Source organism: Panthera leo, chromosome E1 (genome assembly GCF_018350215.1).
Source record: "Panthera leo isolate Ple1 chromosome E1, P.leo_Ple1_pat1.1, whole genome shotgun sequence".
Classification (NCBI taxonomy): domain Eukaryota; kingdom Metazoa; phylum Chordata; class Mammalia; order Carnivora; family Felidae; genus Panthera; species Panthera leo.
In genome coordinates, this window is record NC_056692.1 from 45189048 (window position 1) to 45207557 (window position 18510).

At 39.1% G+C, this 18510-nt stretch overlaps 1 protein-coding gene across 3 annotated transcripts in view; it reads left to right on the forward strand.

Moving 5' to 3' along the window:
- Window positions 1-18510, forward strand: part of TLK2 (tousled like kinase 2) — a 114039-nt gene that overhangs the window by 46556 nt on the left and 48973 nt on the right. For all 3 annotated transcript variants that reach the window (XM_042916914.1, XM_042916915.1, XM_042916916.1), the window contains 3 exons: window positions 2052-2219; window positions 15859-15954; window positions 17175-17267. In XM_042916914.1, coding sequence (XP_042772848.1) covers window positions 2052-2219; window positions 15859-15954; window positions 17175-17267 — 357 coding nt within the window. The remainder of the gene's footprint in view (window positions 1-2051; window positions 2220-15858; window positions 15955-17174; window positions 17268-18510) is intronic.

Sequence of the window (18510 nt, forward strand, 5' to 3'; positions counted from 1 at the left end):
AAACATATTTTCATAAGTTTAATGGCCTTTTGGATTTCTCTTTTAACGCTTCTATAAGTTCTTTGCCTATTTATTTATCAGAGTGTTTGTTTTTTTCTTCCTGATGAGGAGCACATTATTTATTAAGGTTGTTAACTCATTGTCATTTATATGGTAAACATTTTTGCCTATTTATAATTTTATCTTTTAACTTCAGGTTGACTTTTGCCGTTCAGGAGTAAAAATATTTGGAGTCAAATTTGTCACTGTTTTCCTTTATGTTTTACTGGTTTTATGCTATTCTGAGATATACCTGAATGGTTTGTATTTTTAATATCATGTTTAAAAAGTCCTTCACCACTAGAAAGTCATAAAAATACTTGTTTGTATTTTCTTGTAATTTTTATGTATAAGGAAGCAATCTACTTTTCTACTTTTTTCTGATACCTATACAAATACCCTACCATCTATTTATTAAGTTCCCACTAATCTGAAATACAGTTTAATCACAGATTATATATCCATATTATAGGGGTCTGTTTCTGAGTTTTCTGTTCTGTGCCACTGGTTGATCTGTCTGCTCATGTACCGGTATTATACTGATGTGGTCTTGCTGTTTTGTGGTATGTTTTAATAACTAGTCAAGTTTCCCTGCTGTTCTTTATCAGAAGTTGTGTGGCTAATTTTGATTATCTTTCCGAGTGAACCTTAGAATTAATGTGTGAAATTCCACCAAATCAACTCCCAAAAGAGAGCAAGAGTGACACTGTGATCACTGCACCACTACAGCACTCTCTCGTAGCAGGAGAGAGAGAGAGAAAAGAAAAACAAAAGTAAATAAAAAGCCACATGCGTTGGCTTTTAAAGAAATTTGACATTTATAAAATTTGAATGCAGGCGCATGGTATTACCGTGTAGATCCTCTTTTACATCTGCCAGTGAATCTGTAGTTTTTCTTATATGTAATCTCCATATTTCTTAAGTTTATTTCTAAACTTATTTCTCTCGTATAGATTTTTTGAAATTTTGAATCTGCTTTTTCTTCCATTATATATTCTGGTAATAATCAATTATTGGTATATGGGGAAGCTGTTGTTTTTTGTATATTTATTTTATATTCGACCATCTTACCGAGCTCTTATTTGTTGTTTTTCAGTTGATTTGCTTAGTTTCCTTTGTGAATAGTTATATCATCCAAAAATGACACTTTTTAATCTTTAATATTTCCCCTTGTTTATACCTCATTCCTCCTCTTATCACATTGCTAAACCTTCTGTAATAATGTTGAATGATTGTGATATTAATGTGTTAACCCCTTTCTAGTTTTCTTAACTTTCTTGAGAGTGTCTTTGGTATGGCACCATTAATTTATGTTCATCTCTGAAAAAAAATACTGTGTTGTATTAAAGATGGATACTCCCAGTGTTTTTTTTTTTTTGTTTTTAAGAGTTGCCCAACAATGTGCAAATCCTCTTTTGGCATCTAAAGGGAAGAATCTTGATATCTCTGCTCCCCAATACTAATGTAATGAATTATATCGGTAGATTTGCTAATGATGAACCATCCTTACATTTCTGGAATAAACCATACATAATTGTGTTATATTACTCTTTTAGTGTTCTGTGGAAATTGTGTTGCTTGTATTTATTTTCGATTTTTGCATATAAGTATAGCATGGTAAGGATAGAATTGAGAGTGAAATAAGCTTCCTGTAAATTAGGGGACAAATGTCTTCATCCTCATTTACCTACAGGATACAAATAACATTTCCTTTGTAGGTTTGAAGGTATTGTGAAGTCGATTTGTTGAACTCTGCAAAGTAAACTGCAATTTCAGTTGTAGAAATACGGAACAATTAAAATTGTAAAATACAATTAATTTTACAGAATTCAAGTGAGATACTGTCCCAGATTTACAGATAAGTTATAATCCAGCGACAAACATATTTGTTTTCAGAGAAGGTGTTTTTCAAAAATTACTCTTCTGTGCGCTGTGTTTTAATCCATTATGTGTTTTGGCAGTTTCTGGCTGCTTTCTCATGTAATCCGTGGGGTTTCTTTGATGTTTTGCAGCGGCGGGTAGAGCAGCCCCTCTATGGCTTAGATGGCAGCGCTGCAAAGGAGGTGTCGGAGGAGCAGTCCGCTCTGCCAACCCTCATGTCGGTGATGCTGGCGAAGCCTCGGCTTGACACGGAGCAGCTGGCGCAGAGGGGAGCTGGCCTCTGCTTCACCTTTGTGTCAGTGAGTACCAAGGCTGACCTGATGCAGATCCGTGTTGCCCTCGAGCTCCTTGATGGAGTTTGGGGAATTATGTTCGTGAAGAGATGATGCCGTTACTAACTGTGTGCCTTCTGAAGGTAGCGTGGTTTTCTTCAGTGTCCCTTGGTTCCAGGGGGCGAGAGGGACTACTCTGTTAAAGTCTGGGCACACCGTGGGAAAGGAAATACGGTTTTAGGTTGACAAAGAAGTGAAGAAGATACAGATCGAATTCCGTTACGGCCAAAGTACTTGTCTAATTAAAATCGCCAAACTCCAGGCGTCACTTATTTGAAGCAGCGTGTAGGTCAGAAAATGTTAGCAGGTAGGCGGGCATTCTGTAGTGTGTGTGCCAGTCGGTCTCCCCTCCGTGGTACTGGCGTGACCTGTACGCTTGCCTCCTCTCACCTCTTCACAGTGTTGGGACAGATACTTTTTCCAGGAGTGTTTGGCTACCTGTTTGCTGTTCTCAGCTTGCTTCTTTCTCTCTCCTTGGAGAACAAGTAGGTCTGACCCCATTTTTACTTACCAAATTATCTAGTGCAGTTTGACTCCAGAGTTGTTATTTTTCTTGGTTTCTGTGCCCCACCACAGATGATACAGAGCAAGGGAAAGCCCCGTTACCCTATTCTTCCATTTTTGGGTGCCTCTTTCAGAGCTAAAGTCATCACTGATCCAAATTTCTTTCTCTTCTCCTGGTTCATTCGCTCCACTTGTAACCTAAGTTTTCTCTTTATTTGTTTCGTGGATTCTGAGTCATTAATCCACATGCAGTTGTATTCAAAAAGGCCATGAAAAGGGTGGGTGCCTTAAGGAAAGGAAATAAAAATTATGAAGTAATTAGCGAACCATTGGGCACAACTTGGAATACTTTCTTACAGTTATTATTGCTTTTCCTCAAAGAGATATTACAGCTTTTTTTTTTTTTTAATTTTTTTTTCAACGTTTTTTATTTATTTTTGGGACAGAGAGAGACAGAGCATGAATGGGGGAGGGGCAGAGAGAGAGGGAGACACAGAATCGGAAACAGGCTCCAGGCTCCGAGCCATCAGCGCAGAGCCCGATGCGGGGCTCGAACTCGCGGACCGCGAGATCGTGACCTGGCTGAAGTCGGACGCCTGACCGACTGCGCCACCCAGGCGCCCCGAGATATTACAGCTTTTAAACTTAGAGAATTTTTTAAGCATCAAAGGAATGGAGAGACTTCTTGTGTGAAGAGGGTCTAATTTTATCTGTGGGTGTCAGAAACACAGCACAAAATTGGAGAATTGACCAATACAGTCCTGTGTGTGGGCCTGACAGTAGTATGGCATAGTTTGTGTGAGAATGTTGTGGTGCTCTATAGTATGCTTACAGAGTGTGTGTCTGTGCACGTGTGTAAAAATTACATTGTTTACTATTCACTGACCATTAAATCTTCATCTTCGAGTTAACTTTTCCAGGCAAAACCTTGGATAATCAGAGGTTTGTTTGTCCTTATGTTCTTTTATTGCCTTTTTGAAAGCTATTTCCATTTCACTTGAGGGGAGTTCCCTTTGTTTATTGCACGAATACTTACTGAATGCCCAGTATGTGACAGGCATGTAGCTAAGTACCCAGGATTTCGATCAGCAAAACTCAGTCCCCTATTGTGAGCCTTCCAAAAAAGGTATTGGGATGGGTGCACGTGGATAACGGCTTCCTCAGTCCTATCAGCTAGTGCACTCAGGCTGTCAGCGGAGTGCAGATGCTATAGCCAGATTGTTCTCATGGAAGGGAGAGATGGCAGAGAAGAGTAAGAAATGAACGTGTCTGAAGAAGGAACAGGGAAATAAATGTGAAAAACAAAGGCTTAAATGGTTTGGTACCGTTCTGGATCTCTCTGCTTCTCTGCAGTTCCAGCCAGGATATAAGCTTAGTAGTCTAAAGAAAGAAGAAAGCAAAAGAGTTAACATTAACATATTTAAAAAAACGTTTTTAATAAATAAAGACCAGCAGTTTCCTGACAAATAGGCAAAAGCTATTAATTAGCAGGCAGTTTTACGGGGTAGGTGGAGGGAAGACAGATGACTAATAACATGAAAACTGCCTAACTTCAGCCGTGGAGAGATGCAAAATAAAACAAGGTATAACACTTTTGACCTGTCAGAGTGTTAAGGATTGTTACATTTGATAATTCTCAGTGTAGATTATAGTTTAGATACACATGCAAGTTTTATACTGACTCTAAATTGGTGCAGTCTCTTGGGCAAGTTGGTTTGTATCCGAGTGTTAAATTTACATGTCCTGGACCCAGGAATTCTATTCCCATAAAACTATATGAAGATGTTTATTGCACTGTTTATTATTGCAGAAATCCGGAAGTGGTTTCCCTTCACCGGTGTTTCACAGGAACTTGTATCGAGGGTGTCTGTGGCCTCCACACTGCTGCACCCAGTGATCAGTCCTCAGAATGTATCTGTCCAGCATGATTCATTAGCCATAACTGATGACTCCTTTCTCCAAGCGCGTCCTCTTGTGCTCCCCTCCGCTTCCACTCTTTTTGTTCTTTCTCATTTCCCAGACCTCTAAACAGTGGAGTGCCCCAGGGCTCAGTCTTCAGACTTTTGTCTACCTTTATTCTCTACATAATCTCATTGAGTTTCTTTGCTTTAGTTATCACCCATATGCAGAGCACTTCCAAGTTTATATCTCCAGCCCAGAGCCCTGCCCCGAATTCCAAATGTATGTAGTCAGTTGCTTCTAGACTTTTCTTTATGTCTGATAAGCATATCAAACCTAACGTGTCCAGAACTGAATTCAATCCAAACCCATTTCTTCAACAGCCTTCCACATCTCAGTAACTTGTCCATTCTCTCCTTCTAGTTGTTTAAAAACCATGGAGTCATTCTTGTCTCTTCTCTTTATTTTATATCCCAGTTACAAATCCATCAGTAAATCTTACTATTACGGTTATGTTCAGATTCCTACTGCTTCTAACCTCTTCACTACTCCTACTACTACTTGAACTAAACCGTTGTTCCCCACTAAGGTTATCGTAGTAGCCTCCTAACTGGATTCTTTGCTCCTACCTTCTTTGCCTTTTAATCTGTTTTCAACCGATGAGAGTGATTCAGTCATGTTTGCTCAAAGGTACTTAAAATGGCACATAAAGACTTGCGTGGTCTGTTTCTCACCACTTGGCCATCTCTTACTGCCACCTCCCTTCCTTACTAGGTTCCATCCACACCGGCCACCTTGCCTTCTCAAATACTACCTGGCATGTTCTCACCTCAGGGACTTTACACTTGATGTTGCCTTTGTCTTAACATTCTTCCCCCAGATAGTAAGTCTGGCATGCTTCTTCAGTTCTTTGCTTGAATTTACCCTATTAGAGAGGCCTACCCTGATCACACTCTATTAAATAGCAACTCCTCCTTGCCCACTCCACACAATGTCTACCTCCTATGCCCTGCTTTGTTTTTCTTCTCAGTCTTATCACCAGCTGACCTGCTATAATTTACTTGTCTGACTCCTCCCCTGCCCCCACTGGCATGGAAACTCCATCAGGTCAAGGACTTTGCTTTGTTCGCTTTTCTTTTTTAATGTTTGTTTGTTCTTGAGAGACAGAGCATGAGTGGGGGAGGGGCAGAGAGAATGAGGGACAGAGGATGTGAAGCAGCCTCCACACAGAAAGCAGCAAGCGCGTGGGGCTTGAACTCGCGAACCCTGAGATCATGACCTGAGCCAAAGTTGGACACTCAACCAACTGAGCCATCCAGGCTCCCCTGCTTTGTTCCTTTTGATTTTCCAGTACCAGAACAGGATCTACTCTAACACACTCTCAGGGCAATTATGTGTTGTGTGAATTGATAAAGGCATCCTTCATATAGAGTCTAATGGAATGTTATACAGTTGACAGAAGAAGTGAGAAAGGTATATACGCAGTTGACCCTTGAACAACATTGGGGACTGGGACACCCAACACCCTGCTGGCAGTCAAAGATCATGCAGTATAACTTTTGACCACCGCCCCCCCCCCCCAACTTAACTATTAACAGCCTGTTGTTGACCAGAAATCTTACTGATAACATAAACAGCTGGTCAACACATACTTTGTATGTTATTTATATTGTATACTGTATTCTTGGAATAAAGTAAGCTAGAGAAAAAATGTTATTAAGAGCATCATATGAGGGGTGCCTCCGTGGCTCAGTTTGTTGAGCATCTGACTCTTGCTATCAGCTCAGGTCATGATCTCATGGTCATAGGACCAAGCCTCACATCCATGCTGAGCATGGAGCCTGCTTAGGATTCTCTGTCCCTGTCTCTCTCTGCCCCTCTCCTGCTCATGCTCTCTCAAAATAAATAAATAAACATTTTTTAAAAAAGAAAAGAAACTCATAAGAGAAAAAATACACTTACAGTACCTCACTGTATTTACTGAAAAAAATCTTCATATAACTGGACCTGTGCAGTTCATACCCCTGTTGTTCCAAGGTCTACTGTATATGCTGACAGAGAAAGATGTCTAGATAGGTGTTGATAAATAAAAATAGCAGGTGGCAGAATATCGTGAGTTCGATCCTTTTTATTTTTATTTATTTTTGAGAGAGAGAAAGCCTGAACGTGAGTGGTGGAGAGGGGCAGAGGGAGAGGGAGAGAGATAATCTCCCGGGGAGGCGGGGGGGGGGGGGGGGGTGCTAGATCACATGACCCTGGGATCATGACCTGAGCCCAAGTCAAGAATTAGATGCTCAATTGGAGTGAACCATCCAGGCACCCCGAGTTTGATTCTATAAATATCTAAAATTATATTGTTAATGTAATTTTACATGTTTTAACATAGGAAATTCGATTTTTTCTTCTTTTTATTGTAGTATAATTAACATACAGGAAGTTGATTTTTTAAATTGTAAGATAATATAAAAATGTTTTTTTTTTTAATGTTTATTTTTGAGAGAGAGAAGGAGACAGAATGTGAGCGGGGGAGGGACAGAGACAGAGGGAGATGCAGAATCTGAAGCAGGCTCCAGGCCCTGAGCTTTCAGCACAGAGCCCTATGCGGGGCTTGAACCCATGAACCGTGAGATCATGACCTGAGTTGGTCTGACGCTCAACCGACTGAGCCACGCAGGCACCCCATAATACAATTTTCTAAATTGTAAAACTAGTATATGTACATTGCCCACAAAAAAATTAAAATGATGGAGAAGAGTCTTTCCTTTGCAACCCTCAGAAATGTAACTACTGTCCAGAGTTTGTTTTAGATTTTCTACTGATTTACTGTTTTAACTTCAAATAATGTATCTCTTTTTAAAAAAAAATTTTTTTAATGTTTATTTTTGAGAGAGGGAGAGACAGAGTGCAAGCTGGGGAGGGGCAGAGAGAGAGAGGGAGACACAGAATCTGAAGCAGGCTCCAGGCTCCTAGCTGTCCGTACAGAGCCTGACACGGGGCTCGAACTCATGAACCGTGAGATTATGACTTGAGCCGAAGTCGGACGCTCAACCGACTGAGCCACCCAGCCCCTAAATAATGTATCTCTTAATTAACTATAAACAAGATCTCCCTATCCTCCATTATTTTCTAAATTTTTTTAACGTTTATTTATTTTTGAGAGAGAGCGCACGAGCGAGTGAGGGAGGGGTAGAGAGCCAGGGAGACACAGAATCTGAAGCAGGCTCCAGGCTCTGAGCTGTCTGCATAGAACCCAACGCGGGGCTCTAACTCATGGATGGAGAGATCATGACCTGAGCCGAAGTAGGACACTTAACCAGCTGAGCCACCCAGGCTCCCCTGTCTACTCTCCATTATAAGAGATGAATTTAACATACAAACTGTCACCCAGCTGCTTTCTCATCTTTCAGTTTTTTAGTTAATGTTACGTTGTAAGTGTGTGCTATTTATTTTTTATTTTATTTTATTTTTATTATTTTATTTTAACCATAATTTAGTATTTTCTGTTTTCCAAATTCTTCTATAACTTTGAAAACACTTAAGGAACGTTTACAATATTATGACGGTTTCATTATTAGGCATTGCAAAACCAAGTCGTTGTGTTGGATTCACTGAGAAAACCATCCTAGTCATTGATGAGTTTTGATTGAATGAGACAATTCTAATTGTCAGGGTCTTCTGAATTTTTTTTTTTAACGTCAGGTTTATTATTTTCTTGAAGGCTGCATCTTTTAACATTACACAGGATATTCTTAAAAGCTTGGATTTTTAAAAATGTACTTTCATATTGTTTTATGCTGAAGTATTTTAAAGTACATTTCAGAAATTCTGAACGCCTATCTCTGAATGACTTAACAGGTATTTTCTAAGAAATATTGATATTTTCCTAGATAGCGTGATTAACATTATCACACTTACCTTTTATTGATGTCTATTCTTATGTAAAATAGAACTTTCCTGTCAGCATCTGGGCCTCTTTGGCTACATTGACTTACAGTTCTTCAGAAAAGCAGGTTAAATGCTTAGTTCTTACCTTTTAATTACCAATTTTAATTTTTTAAATAAAATTTTAATTTTTAAAGGAAGGAGGAATAGCTGTATGAAATGTTGACAAATAACTTTCTTTTTTTTTTTTTTTTTTTTTTTTTTTTAATTTTTTTTTTTTTCAACGTTTTTTATTTTTTTGGGACAGACAGAGAGAGACAGAGCATGAACGGGGGAGGGGCAGAGAGAGAGGGAGACACAGAATCGGAAACAGGCTCCAGGCTCCGAGCCATCAGCCCAGAGCCTGACGCGGGGCTCGAACTCACGGACCGCGAGATCGTGACCTGGCTGAAGTCGGACGCTTAACCGACTGCGCCACCCAGGCGCCCCTAACTTTCTTTTTTTTAATGTAACTTTTTTTAATGTTTATTTTTGAGAGCGCATGTGTGTGCGTGTGTGTGTGTGTGCGCACACACACAAAGGGGGGAGGGGCAGAGAGAGAGAGGGAGACACAGAATGTGAAGCAGGCTCCAGGCTCTGAGCTGTCAGCACAGAGCCCAATGCGGGGCTTGAACTCATGAACCACGAGACCATGACCTGAGCCAAAGTCAGACACTTAGCCAACTGAGACACCCAGGCGCCCCTAACTTTCTCTTCTTTGGTTATCCTTATGGTCTCATGGATTTTTGAGGATGTGTATCTGTAAATCTAATCATTCCTCCTGGTGCTCAGCTGCTCACAGCCTTTTTTATCCTTTCATCATTTAATGAACATTTTGGTTGTTTCCACTTTTTGGTTATTATGAATGATACTGCTGTGAACATTCATGTCCAAGTTTGTATAGGCGTATGTTGTCATTTTAGGTATGTGCTAAAGAGTGGAATCGTTGGGTCTTATGGTAACTATTTCTTCAGAATTGCCAAACTGCTTTCCAAAGCAGATGTACCATTTTACAAACCCAGCAGTAATACATGAGGGTCCTCCACACATCCTTGTCAACACTTGTCATTATCTGTTGTTTTGATTATAGCCATCCTAGTGGACATGAAGTAATATCTCATTGTAGTTTTGATTTGCGTTTCCTGAATACTAATGATACTGAGCACTTTTAAAATTTTCTTATGGCCATTTGTATATGTTCTTTGAAGAAATGTCATATAAATCCTTTGTCCATTTGTAAATTGAGCTATTTTTGTTGTTGTTGAGTTGAAAGGGACCCATGTCAACTATATGATTTGCATGTATTTTCTCTTGTGGGTTGTTGTTTTACTTTCTTGAAAGTGTTTGAAGCACAAAAGGTTTTAATTTAGAAAAAGTCCAGTTTATCTTTTTTCTTTCGTTGCTTATGCTTTTAGTGTTTTAGCTAAGAATACTTAACCTGACATAAGGTCATGAAACTCTACTTCTGTATTTTCTTCTCAGTGTCCTTTTGGCTCTTATGTTTAGGTCCGTGATCCATTTTGTGTTATTCTTTGTGTGTGGTGTCAGAAAGGGGGGGGGGGGGCAACTTTATTCTTTTGCATATGGATATCCAGTCAGCCCCCCCTGCCCTCTCCCACACCATTTGTGTGGAAAGACTATTGTTTCTCCATTGAATTATCTTGTCTTGGCACCTTGTCAAAAGTCAGTTGACCATAAATGTAAAGCGTTTATTTCTGGACTCAAATTCTACTCCATTGATCTATATGCCTATGCTTATGTCAGTACTACAGTCTTAGTGACCATAGCTTTGTAGTAATTAAGTTTTGAAACCAGGCAGTGTGGTTCCTTCAACTTTGTTCTTTTTCAGGATTGTTTTGGCTGTGGGATCCCATGCATTTCCATAAGAATTTTAGAATCAGCTTTTCAGTTTCTGCAAACAAACCACCTGGGATTTATGGCAGTTGTGCTGAATCTTTTGATCAATTTGTGGAGTATTGCCTTTTTAAAAATACTAAGTCTTTATTCCATTAACATGAGATAACTTTCATTTATATAGGTCTCTTTATTTTCTTTCAATGTTGGCAGTTTTAACTTAAAGTGGTTCAAGTGGACATCCTGTCTTATTCCTGATCTTACGGGGGAAAGCATGTGATCTTTGACAGTATTAGGTTAGCTATATGTTTTTCAGAGATGCCTTTTTGGGGGTTGAAAAAGTGACCTTCTGGGGCGCCTGGGTGGCTCAGTCAGTTTAGTGTTCGACCTAGGCTCAGGTCATGATCTCGTGGTTCATGGGTTCAAGCCCTACATCAGCCTCTGCGCTGGCAGTGCAGAGCCTGCTTGGGATTCTGTCTACCTTTCTCTTTCTGCCCCTTTCCCAGTTGCTCTTTATCTCTCAAAAGAAATAAATAAAAACTTAAAAAAAAAAGAGGAAAAAGTATCCTTCTATTTCTGAGTCTGTTAAATACCTGTGTCATGAAAGTGCTGGATGCTTTATCTAGATCTATTGAGATGTATATGGTATCTTTTTGTTCTTGAAGTCTGTCTACTGTGTTTTTCTCCATTAATACTACTTGTCATATAGTAGGCTTTTTCACTCTTAAAATGTGCCTTTTTATCTCAGAGAAGTTTTTATTTTACTCTTCCTTGATTATTTCTTTCTCTTTATTTTTTTCTTCAGGAGAGCCTATTAGATCGTTTTGGAGCCTCTGTGTTGTTCACATTTCTGAACTTTTCTTTCCTTTATGTGACTTTTTTTTTTTATCTTCTGGGAGATTTTCTTTTTCTTTTTTTTTTTTTAATGTTTATTTTTATTTTGAGAAAGAGAAAGAGTGAGTAGGGGAAGGGCAGAGAGAGAGAGGGAGGGAGGGAGGGGGAGAGAGAGAGAATGAGAACCCCAAGCAGGCTCCACACCGTTAGGGCAGGGCTCAATCCCACGAACTGTGAGATCTTGACCTAAGCCAAAATCAAGAATCAGGTACTCAACTGTGCCATCCAGGCACCGCCCCCCGCCCCCCTTTTTAAAGTAGGCTTTACACCCAACATGGAGCCCAACATAGGGTTTGAATTCACAACCCTGAGATCAAGATGTGAGTTGAGATCAAGAGTCTGACTTTTAACCAACTGAGCCACCCAGGTGCCTCACTTCTGAGAGATTTTCTTGGCATTGTCTTCCAGATGACTGATTCTATATTCAACTATGTTCATTTTGTTATTTAGCTAATCTATTCAGTTTTCAAATTTTTGATAATTTTAAGTTTATTTTCATGTTGTTTGCTTTTTCATTTTTATAGATGTATCCTTTGTCTGGGGACATAATTTATTTTTGAAGTTGTTTTTATGGAGTTATCTGTTTTCTCTTGGATCTTTGTCTTTTCACATTGGATCTTCCTTTTTGCTGTTGGCTTTCTTGAAAATGTGTATTTAGCTTTAGTTGGATGAAGTAGTAAGGTGGTTAATATTGGTTATTGGCGTGGATTTTTCTTTGCAAGTGGCATAGTTCTGCTTCCCAGATGGTGGGAGGGCTGACTGTGTGAATGTTTGGTAAGCTCTGGGCAGGAACGCCAGCCCCTCTACCAGTGTCTAAATAAGGAAGGCTTTGTTTTGATGGGTGAACTGTTTTACTCTTTGCAGTACCTTCCATTTCTTTCTCCATTATATCAGTTGTGGAGGGCAGGGGTACTGTACTTTCTTTGCTTTTTCCCTCAAGCCACAATGTTCACACCAGGAGCCCTCCCCTGGACCCACTTAGTTTTCATTTTTAAATCTTTCCTTTTTTTTTTTAAGCCTTATTTAAGAGATCTGTTCTTGTGCTTTGTCCTGGGGTCAGAATGGTAGTATCCAGGCCCTTCAGTATGCAAGGGGAGGGATCCAGGGGGTCCTTACTGGACCTTACCGGTTTTAAATGCATGGTAATTGTCACATGGTTTACTCCTGGTTTTTGTGAATGTAAATCTCAAGTGGAGCTTTTCAGGAGCTCCCTTGAAAAGACCCAGTCTAAGGGCACCTGGGTGGCTCAGTTGGTTAAGCTGACAGCTCAGAGCCTGGAGCCTGCTTCAGATTCCGTGTCTCCATCTCTCTCTCTGCCCCTCCCCTGCTCACTCTTCTCTCTCTCAAAAATAAATAAACATTAAAAAAAATTTTCTTTAATTAGAAAAGACCCAGTCTGTTTCACTGGTGATGTTTTAAGCTATGAATGTATTTCACTTTCTCTACCTGAACCCAACTGTTTTTGAATGGTTCTTAAAATTTAATGTTTTCAAGCATTTCTGATCCTTGACTCTCTCTTGTTTCTTAGTGCTCTTGTGATTTCATTTTAAAAGTGTTTCTGCATATCAGTAGGACTTTGGAAGATCCATCTTGTCATCATGAATTAGAAGCCAGTATTACTTTTATAATAGGAACAAAGAATATGGACATCTGGGGAGGTGTTTTGCAAGGTTGGGGTTGGACTAAATTAACAACTACTGTGGCCGGCTTAGAAGAGCCAGCGACTTCTGTTCTCATTTGGGAGACTAAGCTCTCTTTGCTTTCCAGTTTTGCATTTCTAGAGTTTAACCAGGACCAGGCACAGAGAAACACAGTTAATATTGAATGAATGATCAGAATGAAGGCATTTTTTTTTCTACCATGGACTCATTTATCACAATAATAGGTCCTTCTATTTCTGTAGTTCTTTTGCCTTTGGAAAGTATTGTTTCCCTTTTTATGAGGATTTGCTACTTCCTAACCTATGTCCCACTTGCTCAGCTAACTTTTTGCATTTTTACTTCTTATCATTGAGCTATTTTACATATATCTTTACAGAGAGCTTTAATTTGGCACATCCCACTGAGTTACATTCTAGCACCCTGTTTGCTGAAAGAAAACTCAGAATCAGAAATGAGCACATATAAAAAGGCATTTTAGCAAAGCTTGTATACCAAAACCTGAAAGTTATAGAAGAGCCTTTTAGTCAGTCATGTGATTCTTACTGGCTCTTATTATATAGTTTGAAAGTCATATTTGTTTAGAAACACACTTCAAAAGGAGAGGATTATAAGAGAAATCTAATGATAACTGAAGGAGATAATGCTCATATAGTTCAGTATAATACTTGAGGTTCATATCAATGACCCTTATTAATTAGCAAGTAAAAAAAAAAATTTGCTGCATCGTAGAGAGTAAAGAACATTTTCCGTTATTTGGACTTCCCTGAATGTGGCTCTGATCCCAGCTCTGTCATTTCGGGCTTTGCACGGTGTTCAGCCTTTTTGAGACTGGTTTCTCATTTTTGACTTCTTTGATCCCCCCATCAGTCTTCTCTCTTCCCCTTGTGTTTATGTACACATTCTCTCCTGGGAATGACCTGACCGTCTCCTCCTTGACTGCTTATTTCCTTCACATCTTAACTCTGATGCTGCTTTCCTGAGGCAGTCATCCCTGACTCTAGATTAGATTATGTGCCCTGTTGGATACTCTTCTTTTTCCCCCCCTGTTGAATACTCTTTACAGCACTTATCCCAGTTGGAATTTTGTGTTTACTGTGTGATTGTTTATTTAGCAGTTTCTTTCAACAAATATTTATTGAGTGCTTAATAAATCTTCACTGGGATTCTAAGCTCTGTTAAGGCAGAATAATGACTGGGTCTGTGGGTTTTATTTCTGTTTGACTTGGTCATTGTGTTCCTAACATCTAACACAGTGGTTAGACATAGGGAGTGAGTAGTTGTTGAATGAAGAAATCCACGTGCAGAATATAATACTGCCTGCCTTATTTTACAAGGCTGTCGTGAGCCTCCAAGATAATTATGTGTATGAAGTGCTTATTAGCTTGCTTGTGGCCTGGTGAGACAGTAACTCTGTTACTGAGAGGGAGTCAGTCTGCTGTGGCCATTGAGAATGGTTATTGTAGATGAAAGTACTCCTTAATTCATGGTCTCTCACTTACTAGCTCTGTGACCGTGCATAGGTGCTTAGAATCTCTGATTTGCATTTCCTTTATCTATAAATGGAAGTAATAATGACTATCTTACAGGGTTTTGTAAAGATTGCATGTGACCATGACATTGAAGCAGTTAGCTGACAGTAATTCTCAGTGGGTGGTGGTTATAGTATTGTTTATATGTTAATGGATGAGAAAACTAGTTTAAGGAGTGTATAGAAAGTATCAAAATTCACATATGTGGAAACACTACATCTTCTCTGATAAGATGGTAGCAGTAGATCTCAGATAAGATTATGGGATTAGCCCATAATCCTCAGAATAGCCAATATTTTCTAATTATGTCTGTGAAGGGTTGTATTATGTTAGGTTCAATCTTGTTTTTTAAAAGGACTTTTGGGAGTATAAGGATTGTATACTCCTGAATAGATGAATTACATTAAGACCTAAACCCTATAAATTTTAAATGCCTTAGAATGCCCAGTGTGACTATGTGACTATGTATTAAAGTCACATCAGCAAGCGACATTATTGGAAATCAGCCTGGATTTTTGGACTGCTGAATGTTCATGGGTAAGGTTTATGGATTTAGGAGAGTATTCTGAATAGTAGTTCACAGTTCTTTCTGCCTAGAGTCACAAGCATCCCCTGTGTGGTGGATGCTTTGCCAGCCTTTTCCAACAGAAGCATATTGCCATGACGTACAAGTAAAAAGGATATATTATTACAGGAATAGCTTTCAATGTTCTGTGACTTGCAGATTTAAAAATTCATTTGGGCACATTTGAGTACTTCACACTATTTACAGGGACATGATCCAAGCCACCATGTTATAGCCCTTGCTTCTCATTTTTATTTATTTATTTGTTTGTTTGTTTGTTTATTTAAGTTTATTTATTTTGAGAGAGAGAGCAGGGGAAGGGTAGAGAGAGAGGGAGAGAGATAAAATCCCAAGCAGGCTCCACACTGTCAGTGCAGAGGCTGACACAGGGCTCGAACTCATGAACCATGAGATCATGACCTGAGCCGAAACCAAGAGTTGGACGCTTCATCAACTGAGCCACCCAAGTGCCCCCCACCCCCTTGCTTCTCATTTAAATTGTTTTACTTTCATCTTGGGCTACATGACCCTGACTTCTGACTTTCATCTGAAGGAGTGTGTTTTATATAATTGTTTGCATGCCTACAAACGTTTGTGGGGAGGGTGCGGGGGGGCCTGGCTGGCTGAGTCAGTGGAGCATGCAACTCTTGATCTCGGGTTGTGAATTCAAGTCCCACTTTGGGAGTTGAGATTACTAAAAAAACAAAAACAAAACTAAAAATGTGTGTGGAGAAAGATGCAAAACTTTCTAGTGATTAGTTGATATACCTTTTTTACAGGCTCAGCAAAACAGTCCCTCTTCTACGGGATCTGGCAACACAGAGCATTCCAGCAGCTCCCAGAAACAGATCTCCATCCAGCACAGACAGACCCAGGTAGGTTGGTGATCAATATGCAGAGGAAAAGATGTGCTTAGGAATAAATGCTAACCACATATGATATCTTGGAGTCCTCTCTGTCTTTCCTTTATTTCTCCAACATTACCTCATTATTTGTGTGTATTATACTCAGAACTTGCATTTTGAGTATTTAAAGTCTTTTGGAAGGTGCTTTAACTTTTTGAGGTGTCTCTTTACCATTCTCGTGTGTTGCAGTAGAAATGCCTACACCGTAGCATGGTGTTGGGGAAAGAGCACTCGTTTTGGAGAGCTAGGCTGGGGTTCAGATCCTCACTCTGCAACTTGCACTGTTATTTTTTTGGGCCTCAGTTTTTTTTTAATAGAAATCATCTGTAAAATACGGTTGATTCTAGTTATCTCAGTGTATACGAAATGCGTATTAGGACAGTGCTTACAGTACACCTCAGTGATTTTTCATTCCCTACTCTATGAAAGTAGTTGATTTATTCCTTATTCTTGTTTATTTGGCAAGAATAAAGCTAAAATTCTTAAACATGTGGCACACCAACACAATTTCCTCCTTAAAGAGTTTTTTAGAAACTTTTTAATTCAGGGAATGTTGGGAATAATCAAAGTTAGTATGTGAAAAGGATAGCGGATGCATCCTCCACTCTGTAGTTTTGATATAGCCGAATCGTATACTGCATTTTCTTTGAAGCGTCTTGGCATTGTGTTGCCTTTAAGACAAGATGCTTGGCAATCTAGGAGAATTTCTTAAATCTCAAGAGCTTTAGGAATAGATTTTTATTTTATCTGAATTACCAGCTTTTGGCCAGTTGGACAGACTTTAGATTCAGGTAACTTCATTCTCTCCCCTTCTGATGTTCTGTATTTCCACTAGGTGGCATGTGTGTTCTTTAGACATTTGGGCCCTGTTTCCTCTGAAGTCCTTTTCTATTCAAAGTTAGTTTCATTTCTAGAGTAGTATGTTTCTGCATTATTCAATGCACAATAGTTTGAGGATTCATATATTTGATACCAGAGGTAACATGTATTTGAAGTGCACGTGTAATAAAATACAAGGCCTAAAGAATGGGCTAAGGAAAGCATATTTAATTTCTTTAGCTATGTGATTCCAGACTATTTGTGTTAGCAGGTGTTTTGGTTTTTTGTTTCCCCCCAGAAAGGTAATGAGAAAAGTATGATAACATGTAATATTTTGAGACTAATCCTAAATTTGTTTTCTCTTTGTATAGTCTGACCTCACCATAGAAAAAATATCTGCACTAGAAAACAGTAAGAATTCTGACTTAGAAAAGAAGGAGGGAAGAATAGATGATTTGTTAAGAGTAAGTATTAAAATATGGTAAGAGATTTTATAGGAAGCACTGATTGATGTTATATATATTTGGATTATGTACATATCGTAGAGATCATTATTTCTAAATAACAAAGTTAAATACTAAACATGTGGATATTTTCCTTTAATCTGAGGTAATCTGAGTAGGAACTAGGATCAAACCTATATTCTAAGCACTGTCTTTAAATTGGATATCTTATGCTGTAGAATTTTAATATTTAAATTTTTTTTAAATGTATGTTTATTTTTGAGACAGAGAGAGACAGAGCATGAACGAGGGAGGGTCAGAGAGAGAGGGAGACACAGAATCTGAAGCAGGCTCCAGGCTCTGAGCTGTCAGCACAGAGCCCGACGCGGGGCTCGAACTCATGGACTGTGAGATCATGACCTGAGCCGAAGTCGGCCACTTAACCGACTGAGCCACCCAGGCGCCCTGAATTTTAATATTTAAATATATACTAGAGAGATAGGTGGAGTATTCTGTTTCATCTAGAACTGTGGGAAATGATATAAAATACTGTTTTCCTATTCCAGAGAAGTTTTTAAAATATTCTTGAACTTTTTAAAATATTTTATTATTTTAGAGAGAGAGAGAGCAGGGGAAGGAGCAGAGTGAGAGAGAGAGGGAGAGGTAGAGTGAGAGAGAGAATCTTAGGCTCCACGCTCAGTGAGGACCCTGATGCAGGGCTCGACCCCACAGCCTTGGGACCAGGACCTGAGCCGAAATCAAGAGTCAGACAGTCAGCCAACTGAGCCACCCAGGCACCCCAATATTCTTCAATTTTTAAAACTATCTCACAAGTACTTTTCAGCCCTGGTTTTACATTTTGTATCTTTTATAAGTATTTGTCTAAAGTTTTTTTGTGCTTATAAGACAAACTTCAGAAATAATCTGGAATTGAAAAGATACTTCTAGAAAATATACCATGATATATATATATATTTTAATGTTTTTCTGTTTTTGAGAGGGAGAGCACAAGCAGGGGAGGAGCAGAAAGGGTGGGGGTGGTCAGAGGATCTGAAGCAGACTCTGGGCTGACAGCAGGGGGTTTGAATTTATAAACCATGAGATCATGACCTGAGCCGAGTCGGCCGCTTAACTGACTGAGCCATCCAGGTGCCCCTATCCCATGATGTCTTTAAGGATAGATTTTTTAATATGCAATTTATCATATTGGCTGACACATTCTTAAAAAAACTTTTTGTTTTAAATAAAAGCAATATATGCTTTT